The following is a 22033-nucleotide window of genomic DNA, read 5'->3' as shown; positions in this document are numbered from 1 at the left end:
GACTGAATATAAGAAATTCAGATAGTGATAACTAAGTTACAGCTTAGATGCATTTACAGTACCTATTCACAAAGTAGTATTGATAAACATTCTGGCATTGATTAGATAATTAATACTTGTAGTGTGATAAAAAAAAAACTTAATCTCTAATTCAAGTCACAGGTAATAGAAGCAAACCCCTTGATACACGTGGATTTCAAGTTCCTTTGTACATTTGGCCATGAATAAAGACAATGGTTTCCTGTCCCACTACAAGTATGTTAATTTATGCAGCAAATCCTATACCCACTTTCCTGGGAATAAGCCCCACTGAGCTGAATGGAACGTAGTTCTGAGTAGACAAGTATAGGTCTGTGCTGTCAATGATGCTAATAATAATTGTGTTGTTGTTATTATTATTATTATTATTATTATTATTATTATTATTATTAACATTTATATACTTCCTCATATATAAACCGCCTCTCTGGGCAGTTTACAAAGATTAAAAAAAACATTGAACATTAAAAACTGATACAAATTTTAAAACTATAGAAAGCATAAAAACAGATTATATACCAGGACAGACAATATCTATTTAAAATAACTATTCTGGGGTCAGTTAAAAAACTCAACATATGCTGTTAAATGCCTAGGAGAAGTCTTGACCTGGTGCCAAAAAGATAACAATGTTGTTGCCAGACGAGCCTTGTCAGGGAGATCATTCCATATTTGGGAGGCCACCACTGAAGCCCTCTCCCTTGTTGCCATCCTCTGAGCTTCCCTCGGAGTAGGCACCCGGAGGAAGACCTTAGATGTTGAGTGCAGTGTACAGGTAGGTTCCTGTTAAGAGAGGCGTTCCATCAGGTATTGTGGTTCCAAGCTGTGTTAGGTTTTATAGGTTAAAGTCAGCACCTTGAATCGGGCTCTGAAACATACAGTGTAGAAGGAATATTCTGGTGGTCTTTTAAGAGGTACTGAACATAGGCACAGGTTCCTGCAATACCTTGTAACAGTACTCCTTAAATTCCCCACTATAGTAGGTGTAAAAAAGATCTGGAGATAGACCCAGAATGATTGACTTCACTCAGACTCACAAGCACAATGAAACCGTTATAACTTTAAAACATTTATTAAAACAATTTAAGAAAGTTAAGGTCAAACAGACACAGAAACCTCCATTCAGCAAAGAAAATTAAAAGAACATACACTCACTAAGACATTGTGGTTATGTCTCACTAACCACATTATGCAACATGTTTAGTGGCACTAACCATGGCTAAAAGTGTCGCCTGACACGTGTATGCGGTTAAGGGGCTGTGGTTAAGGGGTTAAGTCATAGAGCTTCCAGTACAGAGTTGCCTAACTAGGCGAGGCCACTCTAGCCAGCAGGCTCTATGGCTGCTCTGGACTGCTGATTGATACGCTTGCTGTGGCTGCCATTTCATGTTTCGCATTAGTTTTCTTGGAGTGATTTTTTGCTCTTTTTAGCAGAGCGTGCTTACAGTAGAGCTTTTTAAATCCCTGCTTGCAATTTGCCCATACAAAGCATCCGTTTCTCCTACCTTGTTGAAGTGCCAATCAAATATTTAGGACAACCCAGACTTCCTAATCCAGATTCACAGATGTGAGTTTTTCTGGATTTATCAAGAGAATTTACGTCAAAGAGCTATACTACTTGCAGAAGTCCTACACAGGATAAATGTTTGTAGGGGTTCCCCTTTAAACAGATACTGTAAACATCAGAATATAGAGCAAGTTACATTACATAGAGAAGGGCAACTGGTACTCAGAGAACTTACCTGCAACCTCTACCTGGACTCCTAGATGAAGAGGACTCTGAATCTGGAATTGGAAGATGACACTTCAATCAATGCAAATGGGCTAGAGGCCAGCACAAAAACAAAGATCTGTGGAACAACTTGTCCCCTCATGCTTCATTTTGAAATGGTGCACAGACTTTGTCAGACAATCGAACTTTGCAACAGCTTAAATTGACTCTTATGGACTTGTTCTTAGACATGGGTACAGATAGGATAATATTCTCTCAGCATTTGACTCTTTATGCTTATTTGGGATGTGTGTTAGAAAAGTCATATCACGTCAAAGTTACATATGAGAATGTCGCTATGGAAACAATTTATCTGTGCTGGTATGATTGGAGCAGAGTGCTCAAAAAGATGTAAATGTAAAATGCCTTTTCTCATCCCCTTCTATCTGTTTTCCATCTTCTTTGTTGGATATCTAAGCTCTTTCTCTTCAATCATGCTTTTAAGGCAGGTCCTTCTCTCTCCCGCCCACCCCTCTCTCTCGCACAAACCCTGAGTGTGGGTGCTGAATAATATTTGGTAGGGATGGCTCTTCCACTTTTGCTTTTTTCTTGTTCTTGTTATTTGTTCAGACTGGTTTTCAAAGGTTACAAAGAGTTCAGTAAAATAGTAGCATATATTCTTAGGAATTAAATTATATTCACTCTTTTGTGGTATTAGATGAGATGGAAGATGAGAGAAAGAAAAGGGGGAGGCACCCCAAAGGGGAAAGTGGAAGGCAAAAGGAAGAGGGGCCGACCAAGGGCAAGATAGATGGATGATATTCTGGAGGTGACGGACTCAACCTTGGGGGAGCTGGGGGTGGCAACAGCCGACAGAAAGCTCTGGCATGGGCTGGTCCATGAAGTCACGAAGAGTTGGAAGCGACTGAACGAATAAACAACAACCCCAAAGTTATTTTAAATCTACCCTACATATATATCATGTCTAGCTCACCATATGTTTTGAGGCTTGCTTCGCCTATCATGAGGCAAAGGATGTCTCATGCCCTTTCTGAAGAGTGCCCCAAAATATGTTGAAGTAGACTTGAAAGGAGCTGTATGTTTACCACAGCATTTTAGGGGATTTCCTTTGACCAAATATTAACCAATCAACAATTTTGGTAGATAAGTTTCCAAATTTAGAAAACTTTGAAGAAGGGCATGATAGGGGAGAGGACTTCAATCATGTAGCAAATGTGCAGGTAAATAGATTTCTTCTAGAAAACCTGTTAGATATAGAAATGTGGATTTTGGGTTAGAGGGCTTGTTTCAAAAATATTACTTGGTGGATGTGTGGAAGGCCCAACACACATTACAAAACAAACCAACAAACCCAACTTTTCCTTCAAAACATGGCTTATCTTATTTAGAAGTAGACATTATGAGAGGGATGAAAAGGCAAGTAAACTTGTAGCCAAAAGCCTGGTACAAAAAGTAAATTCAGATAGGATTCCAGTAAACTGTCTTAAAAACACATATTTCACAATGCTTTTACCAAGCAATACTCAGAACAATACATCCTGGTATATCTGATGTCTGAAAGTGTGACAGGTTTTTCTTTGTTTGTTTTACAATCTTATATGCCTAAGGCTGAAATCCTATGCATGTTTAGACAGAAAAAAGTCCTACAACAGTCGGAAAAGTCCAATAGCTGGGTGGGGGAAGCTATTAGTTGTAGGACTTTTTCTGTCTAAACATGTGTAAGATTACACCCTAAATAACTTTCAAAGGAGCATGTGAACACCTTGTCAAGCAGGTTGGAACCACAGGGAATTTTACATCAATAATGTAATAATTCCATTGACTACTTCGTTTCTTTAGATTACTTGGCACTAAGTTGGCACATTGTTTTAACTGTTTTAATAGTTTTACTGCTTTTAAATTATATATTGTTTTAACTTGGTTTACGGTGTAATTTGATTTTAGCTGTGTATATTTACTGTTTTATACTGTATGCTTTAATCTGTACGCCGCCCTGGGATCTTATTGATATAGGGCGGGATATAAATGTTTTAAATAAATAAATAATACTTTGTTTCCCTCCCTTCCTTTTCCTGCAGGCTAAGAGTGACAACTGTCCATAAGAAACAATGGAGAAATCCAGAATTGTACTGTTGCTGTGATTTAAAACACTACCGTAGCATCCGAGAAAGGAGTTCATGCCCAGCCTATCTGATGGCATGAGTAGAGATGAAAAATTTCCGGAAATTTTGAAGCCATGGAAAAAAACTGGTTTTTTTCCTGAAAAATTGAAACAATGCAATATTAGCACATTTTACAGATTGAAAGTTACTTTGTTTCTTTAGGAACATAAAATGTAATTATATCCAAGTTGGTTTGGCATAAAATTATTACATCTGGTATATTAAAAGTAGCGTATTCAAACAATTATTACAAATTTAATTTACTTTTTTACTTTATTTTTTGGTAACAAATGGAGCCACAAGCTCCTGAACTGTTAGGAACACCTGAACTGTAAGGAACCTCTTTGGTTCTGCCAGTTTATGAGGAGCAAGCAATTTCTTAAAAAAAAAAAAAAAACTGAAGAAACCACCAACATTAGTAACAAAGAAAATTATTTATGACTCCGTTAGTCCTCCAGTGTCAAGACATAAATCCCCCATTCCCATAAAAAGAACTGAGAAAAATGTGCAGGGGGGTGGAATCAAGATTCAATGAATATGCATGAAATTTAATCAGACTCATTTTCTGACCTATAGCTATCACTATTAGTTTCAGTCTCTGCTTCCGTGCCACTGCTGCCCCCTAGAGGCAGAAATGCATCTTGCTCTTGCATTTGAGAGTTATAGTCTCAGTTTGCAACCTAGGACTTGCTTGTCCTTGATGCACAGAAATTGTAATAATCTGATACTTTACATAGTTTTTAGAAATCATTTGGAGAAGTAAATATCTGAACACCTTGTCTTAAACATTTTATTCATCATACTAAAATAAAACATCCCATAATCTGTTTTTTCTTCATATTTTTCCAATATTTTTGGGAAAAACCAAAAAAGCTTTGGAAAAAACAGGAAAAAAACATTTTTCCCCCAAATTTTTCCAGGTTTTTTCCCGGGCCTTCACATCTCTAGGCATGAGCTCATCTAGCCTGGGCTTCGACCTCGTAACGATGCCATTTACAGAGATGGCACTGACGCTCGTTGGGTATTCAGCCTAAAATCCCACGTACAAAATGCAGCAAAAGTCAATCTATACTTAAATTAGGGTGACCCTATGAAAAGGAGGACAGGGCTCCTGTATCTTTAACAGTTGCATAGAAAAGGGGATTTCAGCAGGTGTCGTTTATATATATGGGGAACCTGGTGAAATTTCCTCTTCATCACCGCAGTTAAAGCTGCAGGAGCTATACTAGAGTGACCAGATTTAAAAGCGGGCAGGGCTCCTGCAGCTTTCACTGTTGTGATGAAGAGGGAATTTCACCAGGTTCCCCATATATACAAACGACACCTGCTGAAATTCCCTTTTCTATGCAACTGTTAAAGATACAGGAGCCCTGTCCTCCTTTCTATATGGACACCCTATGCAGGAGCCCTGCCCTCTTTTGTACCTAGTCAAGAGGGCAGGGCTCCTGCAGCTTTAACTGTTGTGATGAACTGCATGCATACAAACGACACCTGCTGAAATTCCCTTTTCTATGCAACTGTTAAAGATACAGGAGCCCTGTCCTCCTTTCTATATGGACACCCTATGCAGGAGCCCTGCCCTCTTTTGTACCTAGTCAAGAGGGCAGGGCTCCTGCAGCTTTAACTGTTGTGATGAACTGCATGCATACAAATGACACCTGCTGAAATTCTCTTAAAGATACAGAAGCCCTGTCCTCCTTTCCACATGGTCACACTACTTAAAATGTCCCCTCAGTTCCTCCACTCCCCATTCAAAACCAGCACACAATTGTAATAGAGAGGGTTTTGCTCCGTCGTCTTGCACGAAATGCCCCGCGCTTTAAAATATTTAGAGTCCACAAATCACTGCATAAGATCAGAAGGCGCAGAAACTCCTGCCTTTGCTACCCATTTCTGAGGAGCGGGGGACGGGGGATGGGAACACGCAGCTGCTGAGCACAGCTGGCCCGAATTTCACCTCAGGAAGAAAGCGAAGAACGACGGCCGGACGGAGCTCAGAAACTGCCGCTGCGCGTGAGTCTGCGTTACAGAGGACGCGCTACGATAGAGATGAAAAGGGCTAGAGCGCCGCGCGGCCAGACGGTCGTGGCCCGAAGCGGCTTTCGGGAGCGAGGGAAGGAGGGGGAGAATCGCGGCGCCTTTTCCTTCCGTGTCGACTCTGGCCAAAATGGCGGACGCTCAGCCTGTCTGCAGCTTCCTCTTTAAGAAGCGTCGTCCCGCGCCCGGGAGGGGTCAGCGCAAGAGGCCGGGCGGCGACGAGGAGACCGGTGAGAGGCGAAAACGTCCGCTGCCCCGTCTTTGGCCGGGGAAGAAATGGCAGGAGAGGCTCAGTCGATTGCTCCACGCCCCGCTCGCTCCATGGGGACGGGCTGGACGACAGCCTGGCCTGGGTAGTAGTACCGTCGCACCCGCCGCCATTCCCCGTGACGACGTGGGGTGGGTGGGTGGGTGAAGGTGTGGGGGTGTTTTCTCTGCATAGGAGAGCAGGGCGGCCTTTGCGACAGGAAGGCTGCTGCTTGAGGGGGACGCCCGCCCGCCCGCCCGAACTTCCTCTGTGTTGGGAATAGTGTAAGCCCCCTCCCCCTATATTTATTTATTTAAAACATTTTAAACATATCGTTAAGATCTTAGGGCAGCGTACAGATGATGATGATGATGATGATGATATTTATTTGTATCCCGCCTTTTGCCCAATGCTGGGCCTCAAGGCGGCCTTACAAAGTTTAAAACATACATTGGGGGAGGGGAAACAAACAAACATTTAAAATACACAACAAAATTATAAGACATTAACATAGATGGAGGGCCAGATTATTCTCCAAAGAGAATAATCTTTGGAGCAAACAAGTTTTCACCTGCTTCCGAAAGCCCATCAAGGAGGGAGCCAGCCTAGCTTCCCTGGGAAGAGAGTTCCAGAGCACCGGAGCAGCCACCGAGAAGGCCCTCTCCCATGTTCCCACCGTGAAGATGGCGGGACTGAAAGAAGGCCTTCCCCAGAAGATCTCCAAGCACGGGCAGGCTCATAAGGGAGAATACGGTCTTTCAAATAACCTGGACCCGAGCAATATAGGGCTTTATAGGTCATAACCAGCACTTTGAAGTGTGCCCGGAAACAGACTGGAAGCCAGTGGAGCTGTTTTAACAGGGGAGTTGTATGCTCCCTGTAACCAGCCCTGGTCAACAATCTGGCTGCAGCTCCAATCGGGATATAACTAAGGCATGTGTCACCGTGGCCAAGTCCGACATCGCTAGGAACGGGTGCAGCTGGCGCACTAGCTTTAACTGTGCAAATGCACTCCTGGCCACTGCTGAAACCTGGGCATCCAGGCTCAGGGCTGAATCCAGAAGTACACCCAAGCTGCAGACCTGTGTCTTCAGTGGGAGTGTAACCCCATCCAACACAAGCTGAATCCCTATTCCCAGATAAAAGCATTCAATATAAAACAGTAAATATACACAGCTAAAAACAAATTAAATATCTATATCATGATGCCAAAACCTGCGCAATGTGGCAAGAGACACTTAAGAACAGAAACCGAATATTATACTTTTCTTAACTCCGTAACACCCAGAAGGCAACCAGAACAGAATGGAATGGCCCAGAATGACAGCCTTTGAGCCAATAAAATACACATGAATAGATGAGATTGATGTAATAATCTAAAAGACCTCCACAGAAAACCTTATTGCACCCATTTTGGACAATAATGTATATTTAGGGAAAATAGCCTGGAGCAGCTTCAAAATGAGCCAAACCAATCAAACTCACTGATCACACATGACTAGAGGAGATTGATGTGTTTATTTATTTTCTTTATTTTTAAAATTTATATACTGCCCCATAGCCAAAGCTCTCTGGGCGGTTTACAAAAGTTAAAAAACAGTGGACATTAAAAAAAAAAGTATACAAAATTTTAAATCATCAAAAAATATAAAATCAACGTATAAAAGAGTAGCAGAAGCCATGTTCTGGAAAATACTCTGTATTCTGAAAAGAAAGAAAAAAGCATGGAATGCCAATTTCAAAATGAACCTAACCAATCAAAATGACTCTGCACACAAATAAAATCCTTCCAAAACAGTAGAAATGTTCCAGATCCTTAATTTGCCTACCTTTGTCAAAACACTATTCCTCCTAATTCTGTCCAAAACTCTTCAGCACTTTTTGCTCAGATTGTAAGGTGCCTCTCTTCAAATGTATTATTTATTTTTAAAAGTGTTTCTTAACTGCCCTTCAGAGCACTGGAATCTTTGTGGCTTATTGTATCAATCTTATTTAATAATGTGTGACTGGTAAATTGGTTGGCTTGGCTAGGTGAGATGCTGGCATTCTGCAACAATTCTTGGAATATGGATTGTTGCCTAGAAAGGATAGCAATAATTTTTGTCTTATTGCATTGTTCCAATTTAATCCCATCTGACTAGTGAATTTGGTTGGTTTGGCATGCAAGGAAGCTGGTGTTCTGGGCCATTCCATTCTGTCCTGTTTATGAGTCTTAAGGGGTTATTACAAATATAATATTGAGAGGGTTTCAATTTCTTAAACCATGTTCTCAAGTGTCTCTAACACATCCCACCTCTTTTGTCATCAGTTTTACAAAGGCGTCATTCTGGGCTATTCCATTCCAGCTTTTACACTGTGCTTTTATTTATTTATTACATTTTTATACCGCCCAATAGCCGAAGCTCTCTGGGCAGTTCACAAAAATTAAAGCCACAATAAAACAACAAACAGGTTAAAAGCACAATTACAAAATACAGTATAAGAAGCACAACCAGGATAAATCCACACAGCAAAATTGATATAAGATTTAAATACAGAGTTAAAACAGTAAGATTTAAATTTAAGTTAAAATTAATTAACTCTCAATTAAATATTGAGAGAATAAAAAGGTCTTCAGCTGGCGAAGAAAGCAGTACAGTGTAGGCGCCAGGCGGACCTCTCTGGGGAGCTCATTCCACAACCGGGGTGCCACAGCGGAGAAAGCCCTCCTTCTAGTAGCCACCTGCCTCACTTCCTTTGGCAGGGGCTCACGGAGAAGGGCCCCTATGGATGATCTTAAGGTCCGGGCAGGTACATATGGGAGAAGGCGTTCCTTCAAATAACCTGGCCCCAAACCGTTTAGGGCTTTAAATGTCAATACCAGCACTTTGAATCGGGCCTGGACCTGGACTGGCAGCCAATGAAGCTGGAAAAGGACTGGCGTAATGTGATCTCGCTGGCCAGTTCCTGTTAGTAAACGGGCTGCCCTGTTTTGTACCAGCTGAAGCTTCCGGACCGTTTTCAAAGGCAGCCCCACGTATAACGCATTGCAGTAATCCAAGCGAGAGGTTAGTTCATGCTTTTAGTTCATGTGAATATAAACTTAGTATAGCTGGGCAGGAGGGTATTTCAGCCAAGCTCCAAACCTGTGGGCTTGGAGTGGGAGTTACAGTCTGCCACTATCCATCTGCTTTAGTATGTTCTTTGGTAATGACTGTGTCTCCCCATCCACTCAACAGGGAGCAGCAGTGATGAAGGCAGCACAGTGGTCAGGAAAGAGAGACGCAAGGAAGTTTCAAACCCCATGATTCAGAAGGTGATACATGTCTATCAGCTCTCCCAAGCGCACATGAAGATGTTCCCTCTTCATTAATTCTTGATCTAATATTCATCCTTGTTGATTCTTCCAGACCAAAAAAAGTGTGAAGGACAATACCTCATATGGGCCAACCAGTAGTGAGGACGAGTGTAAGCCTGAAGGAGTTGGAGTTGCATATAAATCTACAAGATCTGCGGTACGGATGTTTTAAAGCAGAGGCAACCTGATGGCAGTTTCCATTAGGTTGGCAAGAGATTTGTCTGACAGCAGTTGCTCAATAGTACTCTTCAATATACTTAAGTACTCTTCAAATACTTAAAAGGTTCTCACACAGAGGAAGGCCAGGATCTCTTCTCAATCCTCCCAGAGTGCAGGACACGGAATAACAGGCTCAAGTTAAAGGAAGCCAGATTCCAGCTGGACATCAGGAAAAACTTCCTGACTGTTAGAACAGTACGACAATGGAATCAGTTACCTAGGGAAGTTGTGGGCTCTCCCACACTAGAGGCCTTCAAGAGGCAGCTGGACAACCACCTGTCAGGGATGCTTTAGGGTGGATTCCTACATTGAGCAGGGCTTTGGACTCGATGGCCTTGTGGGCCCCTTCCAACTCTGCTATTCTATGATTCTATGAATAGCAAGGAAAATTGCTTATCTCTCAGCCTCCATGTTACTTACTTGTAAAATATGTATATTAACTGATAGCTTTTAGCCAGTCTGCTGGCAATGTTTAGGTTTTGTTCAATATGTACTTGCTTATGCAGGCTATATGTGTGAGTGGCTCACAGGTTGCGGCAAGCAATTGGCTCCACTCTCTGAGCCAACATTTTGCATCTTGCTTCACTATCCCCAGTCACTGTTTTGCAGCTGGTTCTGGGTGGTGATCCTTGGGGTTTTAAAAGTAATTTTAATAACTGATAATTCCAATAATAATCTTACGTTAGCTTAGCATTGCTCAGTGTAATTTCTGCCCTACTAATACAGTTTTAATATTTCAGAAACCTGTGGGTCCAGAGGACATGGGAGCAACAGCTATATATGAACTGGACACAGAGAAGGAGAAAGATGCCCAAGCCATCTTTGAACGTAGTCAGCAAATCCAAAAGGTGAATATCTAATAAACGTGCTCTGGTTTACTACTGAAACTCTTCCTACAGCTTCAAGAAATGGGACTGGGGGTTACTGACTTCATGTTTTTATTTTGCATAACACGTCCAACATTTCTTTGTTCCCTTTTCCAGAACAGCACCATCTTATTTTAACCTTTATTACTGCTTTCAACTATGCTTCCTGCTGTCTGTGTTTCTGGTCTCATCTAAGCTGTGTTCTTCATTCTCTACTGCTCTTAGGGCTGCTTCATGGCATTCATTTGGTTATGGGTGGTGATCCTTGGGAATTAACATCATCCATATATAGATGGTCATATGTGAGAAAGAGGCAGATTTGGTGTCAACCTAGTTGCCTTATGAAGAGTTTGTTTTTTATCTCCCTTTCTCTATTCAGGAACTCCGAGGAAAGGAAGATGATAAGATTTACCGAGGGATCAATAATTACCAAAAGTATGTGAAGCCAAAAGATACATCCATGGGGAATGCCTCTTCAGGCATGGTAAGGTAAGGCAAGAAAATGTGGTGCTTATACCGGGGGGGGGGGGGAACATTTGCAGCAGATTGGCTTTGTATGCATGTTATGCCTTAGGGAAATCTGCCAGTCAGGTTTATTTCTCCAGCCACATAATATTGCATGTTTTCAGTTATTGCTTCTGTCCTATTTCCAAGTGACAAATGATGCTGAGAAGTCTTCCATTTATTCTGTGTTCTTAACAGGTTTAAGGGTGCAATGCTACACATGTTTAGACAGAAAAAAGTCCTACAATTCTCAGCATCCCCCAACCAGTGATGCTGGAGGTTACTGGAGTGCACTCTACAAGGGGCTTCCCTTGAAGATAGTTTAGAAGCTGCAGCTTGTGCAAAATATGGTGGCCAGAAGGACTGAGCATATAACACTGATTCTGTCCTGATTACACTGGCTGCCTGTAAGTTTCTGAGCCCAATTTAAAATGCTGGTCTTGTCCTATAAAGCCTTACACAGCACAGGATCACAATACCTGAAGGAGTGCTCCTGGGATGAACTTATCCATACACTCAGATCAACATCTGAATCCTCCTCCCAGAGAGTTACGGCAGATGGCAGCAAGGAAAAGGCCTTCTTGGTGGTTGCCCCCTGACTGTGGCATGCTCTTCCTACTGACATATATCTAGTGCTGTTAAGACTCTCTTGTACTCCTAAGCATTTGACAGCATATGATGGGTGTTTTTGATTTTTTTTAATCACGTCCTGGTAATTTTATTGATTTTAACTTGTTTTTAAGCTGTTTTATATTCTTGAATGTTAAATATTGTGGATCCACTCCCCGCTGCCCCACACCTCCTTCACTCCCCAAAAGGCATTTTAAAAGGCAAACTGCAAGAAGAATCCTGCACTGGGGGAAATGCCATTTTTTCCATGTTTGCAAATGAGAAGCCCCATTTGTGCACATGGGGAAGATTACAGAGAAATGTGGGAAGGTTTCTCGGTCCCATTTTTTGAGCAAAACCAGGAATAGGAACATAAAAAATGGGGAGCCAACCTTGATTGTGATTGGAGCTGGAAAGAGGGACTTGGCAGCAGACAAGACAAATCTGTTGCCAGGTCCCCTGGGATGTGGGCTAGAGGACTGAGCAGGAGGAAGGAGGAGCATCAGGCAAACAACCCATCCACAGTGAGTTGTTGGCCCAATTGTGTGGCGAGTGCACTAGCCACCTACAGTGGGTTGTACACAAAACAACCTAACCTGCAGGGCTAGTCACCTATCATGGGTTAACTTGACGTGTGAACACACCAAAGAAATTCCCAGAAAATGCCATAGAATAAAAAGGGCAACTGATATTATAGGATACTTGAGAAGAGCAGGCGTCACTGTGGTTTACAGAATTTCCATCTCTCACCAGGAAACAACTCTGCCTTAGAGTAGCCTTGAGGGGGTTGCACCTGCTGTTGGGCCATAGAAACAGATTGGGTATGCTGTTGGTGTATTGCCCATCCTGCTGCCTCCCTGACTGATCTGGCAGAGGTGGTCTCAAGAACAGTGTTGGAGGAACCCAGGATGGTGGTTCTGGGTGATATTAATTTCCATGCTGAGGCTGTCTCAGGAGCTCCAGCTCTGGCCTTCATTACAACCATGGGGCTGTCTCAGTTTGTTATCGGTCCAATATATGAAGCACTCTCTCAAATATTATGGTTCCAAGTTGTTTAGGGCTTTGTACACCAGTAGCAAAACCTTAAATAACTAACAGGCAGCCAGTGCAGTTCCCTCAGCAAAGGAGTTATGTGATGAAAAAGGGCAACTCCTGACAACAGCCAAGGTGCTGCATTCTGTACTAACTCCAGCTTCCAGGGTATCCCCATATAGAGCTCACTGCAGTAATCACGTTTTGAGGTTACTAGCCCCTGTACCACTGTGGCCAAGCTATTCCTGTCCATGAGACTCCGTGGGTTGTGTACCAGGTGAAGCTGGTAAAAAGTGGCTGACCCGCCATGGCCACCTGGACCTCCAGTGACAGATCTAGGAGTACCTCCAGACTACAAACCTGATCTTTCAAAGGAAGCGTAACCCCATCCAGAACAGGCAATGAGCCTATCTCCTAGACTCAGGAACCACTCATCCACAGGGCTTCTGTCTTGCCAAGATTCAGCTTCAGTTTATTGGGCCTCATCCAGCCCATCACTGAGTCTAGGTACTGATTCAGGGCCTATACAGGCTCACCTGATTCAGATGTCACAGGAAGGCAGAGCTGTATGTCATCAGCATATGGATGGCACTTGGCTCCAGATTTCTTGATTTCTCCCAGGATCTTCATATAGATGTTGAACCACATTGGGCCAATACCATATCTTGTGGAACCCTATAGCTCAATTGCAAAACCTTGAGATGAGGCTCAGTGCTTTATATTTCTCCAGGGAGATAGGGAGCTGTGGGCCAAGATGCCATGATGTCCCCATCCCCAGGATCAATAATTTTAATAAGAAATGGAACTACGGTGAGAAATCTTACAGAGAGGATTAAAAAACATTTTCCTCATGGCTTCATTATTTCCAGTCATTTTACATCTCTAGTCTGTCTATAAAAGTCTTCTTATTACATCATGTTTAGAAATTATTTGGGGGGGAGAGTAAAGACTTCGTAATAATATCTAAACTCCTTGTCTTAAATTCTAAAAGAAAATATTTCATAGTCCAAAGCTGTGCCCAGAAAACAAAAAAGGTCCTCGCAAAAACCAGAAAAAATGGTTTCTTTCCAGATTTTTCCAGCCTTCCATATTTCTGCTCCTTATACCTAGCACATTGGCAATTGTTCTAAGCTTCTATTCCTCATTTCAGGAAGGGACCCATACGAGCCCCGGAGCATCTCAGGGCCACTGTGCGGTGGGACTACCAGCCTGACATCTGTAAAGACTACAAGGAAACTGGGTTTTGTGGCTTTGGAGGTGAATGGCTTTTCTATATGATTTCCTAACAATAAATCTGTGTAATGCTGTAACCAAGAGAAGGGAAATTGATGACAAAAACTCACGCTTCTGTCCATTTGCTTTTCCTATAGACAGCTGTAAGTTCCTCCATGACCGATCAGACTACAAGCATGGCTGGCAAATTGAGCGGGAGCTGGATGAGGGACGCTATGGAGTTAATGGTATGAGTGTTCATTTTTCTCTTGTCCTCAGTTGTTCCAGTGTTGTTCAACAGCTTAAGCAGTTAAGGACTGGGTTCAGACATCACAATAATTCATGATGGCTTAATTAACCCATCATGGGTTATTGTGTTGTCTGGTGGAAGTTTTTTAGCCTATGATGGCTTATTTGGGAAAAATAACCTGCTCTGATAACTCACAGTCTGCAGAATGGATTATTTAACCAAGCATGGGTTATTGTGTTGTATAGTGGTCACCGTGGGTTATTTTGGCTGGTTACAGAGCTGTGCAGCAAGAGCAGTCAAAACAGCTGCTGCTCTGGTCTTCATTGGCTTACTGATTAGGGAGAAGTTTAAGTGACCAAGCCAGCACTATAGAGGATGCAGGCTCATCTGCAAACCTCCAAGGTGTTTTATGGCCATCTCCCATTTTTTGGAGCACCTGGGATTTTCGCTGCTTTCACAGTTAGTGCATCGGGTACCTCCTTAGTAGTGGAGGCAAAGTATGAGGTTTGATCCTGATCCTGCAAATCCCCAAGGTTTTCTAGCCACTTCCCCATTTTTGGGCACTCAAGATTTTCCCTCCTTGGTGAGTTATCACACAGAGGTTGATGGTGGATTGGATGCCTCCTGACTGACAGAGGCTGTGTATGAATTTTTGTCCCGATCCTGCTAATGTCTAGTGCTTCAGAGGTGAAACAGCATCACTGCTCAGGCAGGAGGTCTGCAGCAGGACGGGGGTGGGGTGGGACAAATTACACACAGTAGCTTATCAGCCCGCTCGTGTGATGGGGGATCATGGGCTATTTAACAAATAAGCTACTGTGAATATCTTATTAACCCATCATGGACTATTGTACAGCACCATGTACATTGATGGTGCTATATAAATAAATAATAATAATAATAATATTGTGACATCCGAATGCAGTCAGGATAAAAGAGTAGGAAATATGCGTCTCAATTTTTTGTGACATTGCAAACCATGTGCAGGAGGAGATTAACATTAAAGATGCTACTTTCAGTTGCACTGGTAAAAGCACTGGGGTGGGTGGGAGGCATGCCAGGCTTTGTTAGAGGCTAATTTGGAAACTCTAGTATGAAGTGCTTTAATTTATTTATTAAAATATTAATAGACCACATTTTGGCTATAAGGCCCTGCCACGACACAGGCTCTGAACACCAGACCCGGCCGAGGCTACTCCCTGCTCAAGCCAAGCACCACCGCTTGATTCGCCTGAGGCAAGGGATAAAACTCGCCTTCCTCCAAACTATGTGGAGAAAGGGGTTTAAAATGGAGAAGGATTTTAATATATATAATAATGCGCTGTGAGTTATATCTGCTTAGGTGAATGATTGTCAGAGTGGGTGTTAAATGTGTAAACTTAAGATGATAAATGCCAAACAGACACGTGGGATTTTTGTGGTAGTTTAAAAACAAAACAATCAAAATTTATTTTTAAAAGTTCACAAGCTTTGTTTCAAATAACAACATTTAAAAACCTTTTTGAAACCTTCCATACAATCCTGTCACCCATTCACATTCGCGCTTTCCTTTTTCTCACACAATCACTCTTGAACTTTCTTTATTTTCAGTATTGATTAATATACTTCCACTACGTGCACACCACACCCTAAAGACACCACTCTCTACACTGACCCTCAAATTTCCCAGAACTTAAGTACCATAAACACAGAGAGCACTACAGACTCTAAGAGTACCTAACAAGTCTCCCTGAAAAGTTTTTCTGAAAGAATCTCTGAAAAGAACTCACAATCCCCTCAGTCATTCCCTTATATATCACTCCTCCCCCCTCCCAAGACATTCTAACTCTGCCCACTCAGGCCAACATTCTAAAAACCACAGACTTACACACTGCAGACATACATTTGGAATTGACTTGTGGGGTGTAACGCCACAGGCCCTTATAAAGATACTTACATATTTTGTCTGTCTTCTAAATTGCCAACATCATCTTGAATCTGTAGGGTTGGATCCAAACTTGGGAGTAAACCCATCAAAAACAATGCAACTTAATTGATCTGAATAGGTTTATAAGTATGATTAAGTCTGGTTCCAAGCCAATGACATTAGGCGCATCATTCAAGGGATACATATTCTGTCTTTGTCCTTAACACCTATGACTTTGGTTTCAAACGGGTGGGCAGCCTGTGGCCCTCCACGTTTTGGCCTACAACTCCCATCAGCCCTGGGGAGCATTGCCAATGGTGAGGGATGATGGGACTTGAAGGCCAAAACAGCCAAAAGTTGCCCATCCCTGGTTTAAAAGGTTCTTTATATTTTAAGCACCAGGTGCATGGCACAGATATTTGTCTTTTCTGTAGTGATGTCCCCAAAGCCAAATAAAGAAATCCTTCAGCAACCACCATCTCACTGTAAGGGGAATTTGTCTGAAAATACTACCTGGTAACCCTAGTTTGACCAGGACTGCTTGATATTGTGCATTGGCTCTTCCCTAACACACTATTAACAGTTTATTTCATGATGTCTACCACCTTGACACTAAGTAGACATTTCAGCATGTGTCCCGCAAAACCCATCTATTTGTTGGTTAATGGCAGAACCCCGGATGAGATAGTTAACTTCTCCTCTGATTTCGAAGGCAGGGCAGCTTAACTTGCATTCCTCCTTTGAGAGGATTCCCTCAGTTCTTGCCTTCATTTTATGACAACGGGTACTTGGTCAGAAAGTGAGCTGTAGAGCTTGAAACAAGAAAGCAAAACACCTTTGACACTGGCTTTTCAATGTAGCCTTACACTGCTGTTACTTCTTGGGACTCTTCATCATGGTTGTCATGCTCTGTGTGTTACTCTGTTCAGAGGGTGAACTTATACTTACTTTCTTCCTTGATTACGTCTTTGGCCAGTGGTGGATTTTTCTTCTTTGGGCCAATGAATTGCCTTCTCTTCGTACAGTACTGTTGGCTACCCCCAGATAGATCCTTCTGAAGCTTATTGTGTCAACACCCTGAACACTTGGGAGACACGATTGTGCTTTTACATAGCCTGTGATAGTTTTAGAAACTGGGTATTTGCCTGGTGAAGCTGCACTAGCAAAGACACCCCTCCTTCCTGCATCTGTTAAAGAGTGGGTGGGTAGGTGCGAGGGAAGAAAGAACAGGAGCAGATGGCTTGAGTGGGAAGTTTAATTAGTTCATTAAGCCTAATATTTTCATCATATGTACTGGTGTCTAGATGTTAAAGGTTGTCTATTCTTGGCAAGAACATCTTCCTACACAGAGTAGGCAGAAAAGTTCCATCCCATTATAAGTAGCAGCAGAAACAAGCAAACAGTTTCTCTTCTGCAGATGAGGAAAACTATGAGGTAAGCAGTGATGAAGAGGAATTGCCCTTCAAGTGTTTCATCTGCAGAAACTCCTTCAAGAACCCTGTGATGACCAAGTAAGATTGCAAGATGACATGTCTCTCCTGCTTTGAGGTTTTTCAAACTGAGCTATGTGGATGCGTTTTTTGGGGTGTGGTGGGGGATGGGCTTTCAATATTCTGTGATTCTATAGCAGTGTAGAAAAGTACACAACTAAGTATTGAGCATACAGTTAACATCCTAAAAGCTCTGATTACCCTAACTGGCCAAAAGAGGTGTTGCAGGTTATTCTTGATAATAACGTAAGAAGAGCCCTGCTGGATCAGACCAAAGTCCTATCTAGTCCAGCGTTGCGTTCGTACAGTGGCCAGCGTGATGCTGATGAAGCCCATAAGCAGGAAAATGTGCAACAGCATCCTCCCACTCATGTAGCCCAGCAATTGTCATACATAGGTATACTGCCTCTGATATATACCCATAATAACTAGTAGCCATTGATAGCTAGCCTCCATGAATTTGCTTAATCCCCTTTTAAAGCTGTCCATGTTGGTGGTCGTCACTACATCTTACAGTAGCAAGTTTCAAAGTTTAACAATGTTGTGTGATATACTTCCCTTTATCTGTCCTGATCGCTTTATAGGATGACCCTGGCTTCTAATATTACGAGAGAGGACCTCTATTCACACCATGCATAATTTTACAGACCGTTACTCAGGGGAATTGCTCTACTCCCTTGATCATTTTGACTGCCTTTTTCTTCACAATTTGAAGCTGACCCAAAATGGTGATCTGAACCGAAGGCAGGGTCAAAACCTTTAAAATAAGAAGCCCTAGAGTTTTAAAGAAATGTTAACCCTCTTGCTAGAGATCTATCTGAGCTGACTCTTATCTCATGCTTTTTCAGGTGCAGGCATTACTTCTGTGAGAGCTGTGCCCTGCAACATTATCGCAAGTCTCAGCGATGTTATGTTTGTGACAAGCAAACAAATGGTGTCTTCAACCCAGCCAAAGGTGCCCTAGCTAATGTTGGATTCCTTGATTGGGGTGGGGCAAAGTAGAAACATATATTGTACTGACTGTGACAGGGTGTGCAACAATGATCCAGTGGGGGCTGGATCGTTCTAAACCAGTGGAGGGCAAACACTTTTGGTCTGGGAGGCAGATGACCTCTCTGGACCAAGAGAGCAGGCCAGATGATATCAGAGGGTGGGGCCTCAAATCCGAAGCCTCACCTCCTTCCATAATGTCATCCACCCTGCCCTATCTATTTTAAAAAGTGCACCGCTGGCCCTCAGAGGGTAGAGCCTGGGGGTGGGGCCCAGAGAGAGTGCTCAGCCCTCTGCAGGCCAGACTGGATCCCAATCTAAGGTTGGGCAAACCAGTGCTTCAGGTGATGTGGTGTGTATACTAGCCTTAGTCATACACCAATGTTCTGCTCACTTCAAAGTGGAGCTCTATCTCAAACTAGGGTTTCCTATTTTCCTCTCTTTAGAAGGCATTTCTTCCTCAGAACATTTTGCTGATTTTTCTTCATGAGAGTTCTATCAGTAGTACTTTTCACTTCAACTGCTACCTGAAAAAGGGAGGAATTGGAAGCTTTACTATAAATTTCACCCATACTTTTTAAAATGTATTCTGCTCTTGAAGTTAAATTCATATATAATTATTTTAACTTTAAAATACGAATTTAAAATATGGAAATTCCTTGAGAGAGAAGTTGCTTCAGTCTAGGGAGTTGTACTTCTCCCACATGCAAGACCTAATTTGTGTAATTGTCCATCCTGCGATGTAAACACTGAGAAGAGGGAGGGTTTGTTTTTCTCTCTATATAAAAGTTGTGGACCTGTGATGGTATGAAACCTCATCCTGATTTTGTTTTGATTTTCAGAGCTGATGGCTAAGCTGGAAAAACACAAGGCTGAAGAGGGAACCCCAGAAAATGTTGAGGAGGCAGTGTAGCATTACTCTGCTATCATGCCCCCAGCCCCTTTACAAAGCTAGTTCTATAGCTGAATAAATAACTTATAGGAAAATGAGCCGGCTCATGTGTTATGCTTCTAAGTAAACTGAAAATCTAGCTGCACACTGTCTGGCCAGGCTAGCTTGCTTCTGTTACGTTCAGCAGAGATAGGCATACTTAAATTGGCTGACCGGTGGAAAGTGCAGCCCTATATCGTAGAAGAAAAATTGGGAACTCTTCCTGTCTATAGGGTAAAACCAGAGAACAGCATTGGACCCCTAAAAACCCTCCACAGAAACCACCTACTCCCCATTGGACAGTTAGTAGGCATTCCTGACACCGCATCAGTTGGACCTGGGGAGCAAGGGAGGAGAGTTGCACCTCCACCACAGTCAAAGGTGCAGAGACCTGAGCCATCAAGCATTCCACAGCATGCAGAAGAAGAAAGTGACTCAGAGATGGAGGAGAGAGACCTAGGGTTATCAACCCAGAGTCCAGAAGCATCCAGTGCCTTAAATGCTGAAGCTGAGCCCTTCATACCCTTGCTACCACCTCTAGATTCCCTAGGAACTTCAGGCATAGCTAGGGGCACAGAAGACCCTCCAACTCCCATGAGCCAAGATGATAGGATAGCCACTGCACCACAGATAGCCCCAGGATCTCCAACTGCTCTGATAGAAGAAGCTGATGTCGAGACTCCAGAAGCAGACCACGAAATCTCCCTAGAAAGCCAGTCCCCTGAACTGACTCAAGCTTCTGCTAGCGAGGGAAGTACAGCTGCCTATCATAGCAGAAGGTCTGGTAGAGAAATAAGACCTGTGAAAAAATTGACATATGATGAATTTGGTGTAACAAGTTATAAATCTATATATCCCCCACAAAATTTTGTTATAGATCTGTGGGAATTTGGATGCCCATTCTAAAAGAGTTTGTATATCATTTGCTGAGACGTCAAATATTTGGCTGGGGGGAGAGTGTAAAGCAGTAGAGAAATTAGTACACGCCACCCGGTGGGGGGGAGCAGGGAAAACATGCCCTAACATGAAGGAGCTCATTTGCATATAGTGTTGTGCATGCAACAGTCTCTGGCTGCAGAAGGAGGAGCTGAACTTTGACATGGTTAGTGTTGGAGGTGGTTCCTGGTTTGGGCCTGCTGAATCAGCTCTCTTTGCAGTGCACCCCAGTTCCGGTTGCTGCCACCTACCATCCACCTTATTGCATGCCTGGAGGATCCCTATTCATTCACTGTCTCCTGGGCTTGTGAATAAGGCTAAAGGACACAGGCTTCCATCGGCCTACCTAGACCTTGGGAGGGAAATGTGTTAATCAAAAGGTTGTCTGTCTCCCATGTTCTATTTTTGTTGCTTGTTGTCAAACTGAATAAATACCAGTACTTATACCTCAGGTGTGTGGGTGAGGTTGCTACTCAGACATCTCTAAATTGGTGTCCCAGGTTTCCTGGGTGGGGGCTTGAGCCTGAGCTAACATTAAGGGAAAAACAAACAACCCCTAGACATAGAACCCGGCCCTGGGTACCGACCCAAGGGTTACATTTGTGGGGGCTCGTTCCTTTTCCCCCTCCTTCTCCCTCCCAATCCCCTTTCCTTTTGTGTCATGTCTTTTAGATTGTAAGCCTGTGGGCAGGGACTGTCAAGAAATACTTTTGTAAGCCGCCGTGAGAGCCTTTTTTGGCTGAATGGCAGCATAAAAATCCTTAAATAAATAAATTAAATAAATAAATAAATACTTTAAGCATCTACTTTTTACTATCACCCTGAGATCCACCAACTGGAGCCTCATGCAAATGACTTACACTTAGAATTACAGAATACGGAGTCCAAGAATTTAAGTACCAGGACTGAATGGAGCTCATAGTTCTTCGTGGTCTCTGTGCATCACACATATGGGCTCTGCGCCTGCGCAGGGCCAGCTTCGGAAACTTCTCTAGCTGAAAGTCTCTTAGGCGGGAACCCCTCCCCCACCATCCACTGAGCATGCTCGGGGTTCCCGCCTAATCCCCTCAGTTCTCTTCAACCACCTGTGGGTCAACAGCGTTTGGAGACTTCTCGTTTGTGGTACATTTTACCTCAGCTGAAAATATTCTATTTTCCTTCTTTCTCTTTTCTCTCCAGTTTTCTAATCTTTCTACATATATATATATATATATATATATATATATATATATATATTTAAAAAAATTGTTTGTCAGTTAGTCTTCGTGCCTATGGCACAACAAGGCCTTTTCAAGAAGTGCTCTGATTGTGGGCAGAAGATTTCCCTAACGGATGGTCATTCGTTGTGTTTGCTTTGCTTGGGGGAGACGCACGTTGTTGAATCGTGTTCCTTTTGCCTGAAATTCTCAAGGCAAGCAAGGAAGAACCGCTCAGACCACCTTTGGGCGATACTCTGGGAAAAGGCGTTGGAGGCAGTGGTGAAACCAAGACCATCTCGACGCTCCAAATCTCCTAATACAATGGAGTCCATGCC

General features: G+C 42.8%; 1 protein-coding gene across 1 annotated transcript; it reads left to right on the top strand.

Moving 5' to 3' along the window:
- Window positions 1–6060: 6060 nt before the first annotated feature.
- LOC134402570 (E3 ubiquitin-protein ligase RNF113A-like) lies at window positions 6061–19619 on the top strand. The gene is made up of 10 exons (XM_063132106.1): window positions 6061–6200; window positions 9436–9512; window positions 9607–9711; window positions 10514–10621; window positions 11019–11128; window positions 13935–14041; window positions 14155–14244; window positions 17570–17663; window positions 18491–18597; window positions 19475–19619. Exons 1-10 carry the CDS (start codon window positions 6101–6103, stop codon window positions 19543–19545), a joined length of 969 nt encoding a protein of 322 aa, XP_062988176.1. The 5' UTR covers window positions 6061–6100; the 3' UTR covers window positions 19546–19619.
- The last annotated feature ends 2414 nt before the right edge of the window (window positions 19620–22033 follow it).

The sequence above is a fragment of the Elgaria multicarinata genome, chromosome 1 (genome assembly GCF_023053635.1).
Source record: "Elgaria multicarinata webbii isolate HBS135686 ecotype San Diego chromosome 1, rElgMul1.1.pri, whole genome shotgun sequence".
In the NCBI taxonomy this organism is placed as follows: Eukaryota; Metazoa; Chordata; class Lepidosauria; order Squamata; family Anguidae; genus Elgaria; species Elgaria multicarinata.
Note: the sequence above shows the minus strand (reverse complement) of the source record. Positions and strands in the feature narration are given on the sequence as shown.

Coding starts and splice junctions, on each gene's coding strand:
- LOC134402570 (XM_063132106.1), top strand. CDS start 6,101: ATGGCGGACGCTCAGCCTGTCTGCAGCTTCCTCTTTAAGAAGCGTCGT. Junction 9,513..9,606: donor CAAACCCCATGATTCAGAAG/GTGATACATGTC, acceptor TGATTCTTCCAG/ACCAAAAAAAGTGTGAAGGA. Junction 9,712..10,513: donor ATAAATCTACAAGATCTGCG/GTACGGATGTTT, acceptor TTAATATTTCAG/AAACCTGTGGGTCCAGAGGA.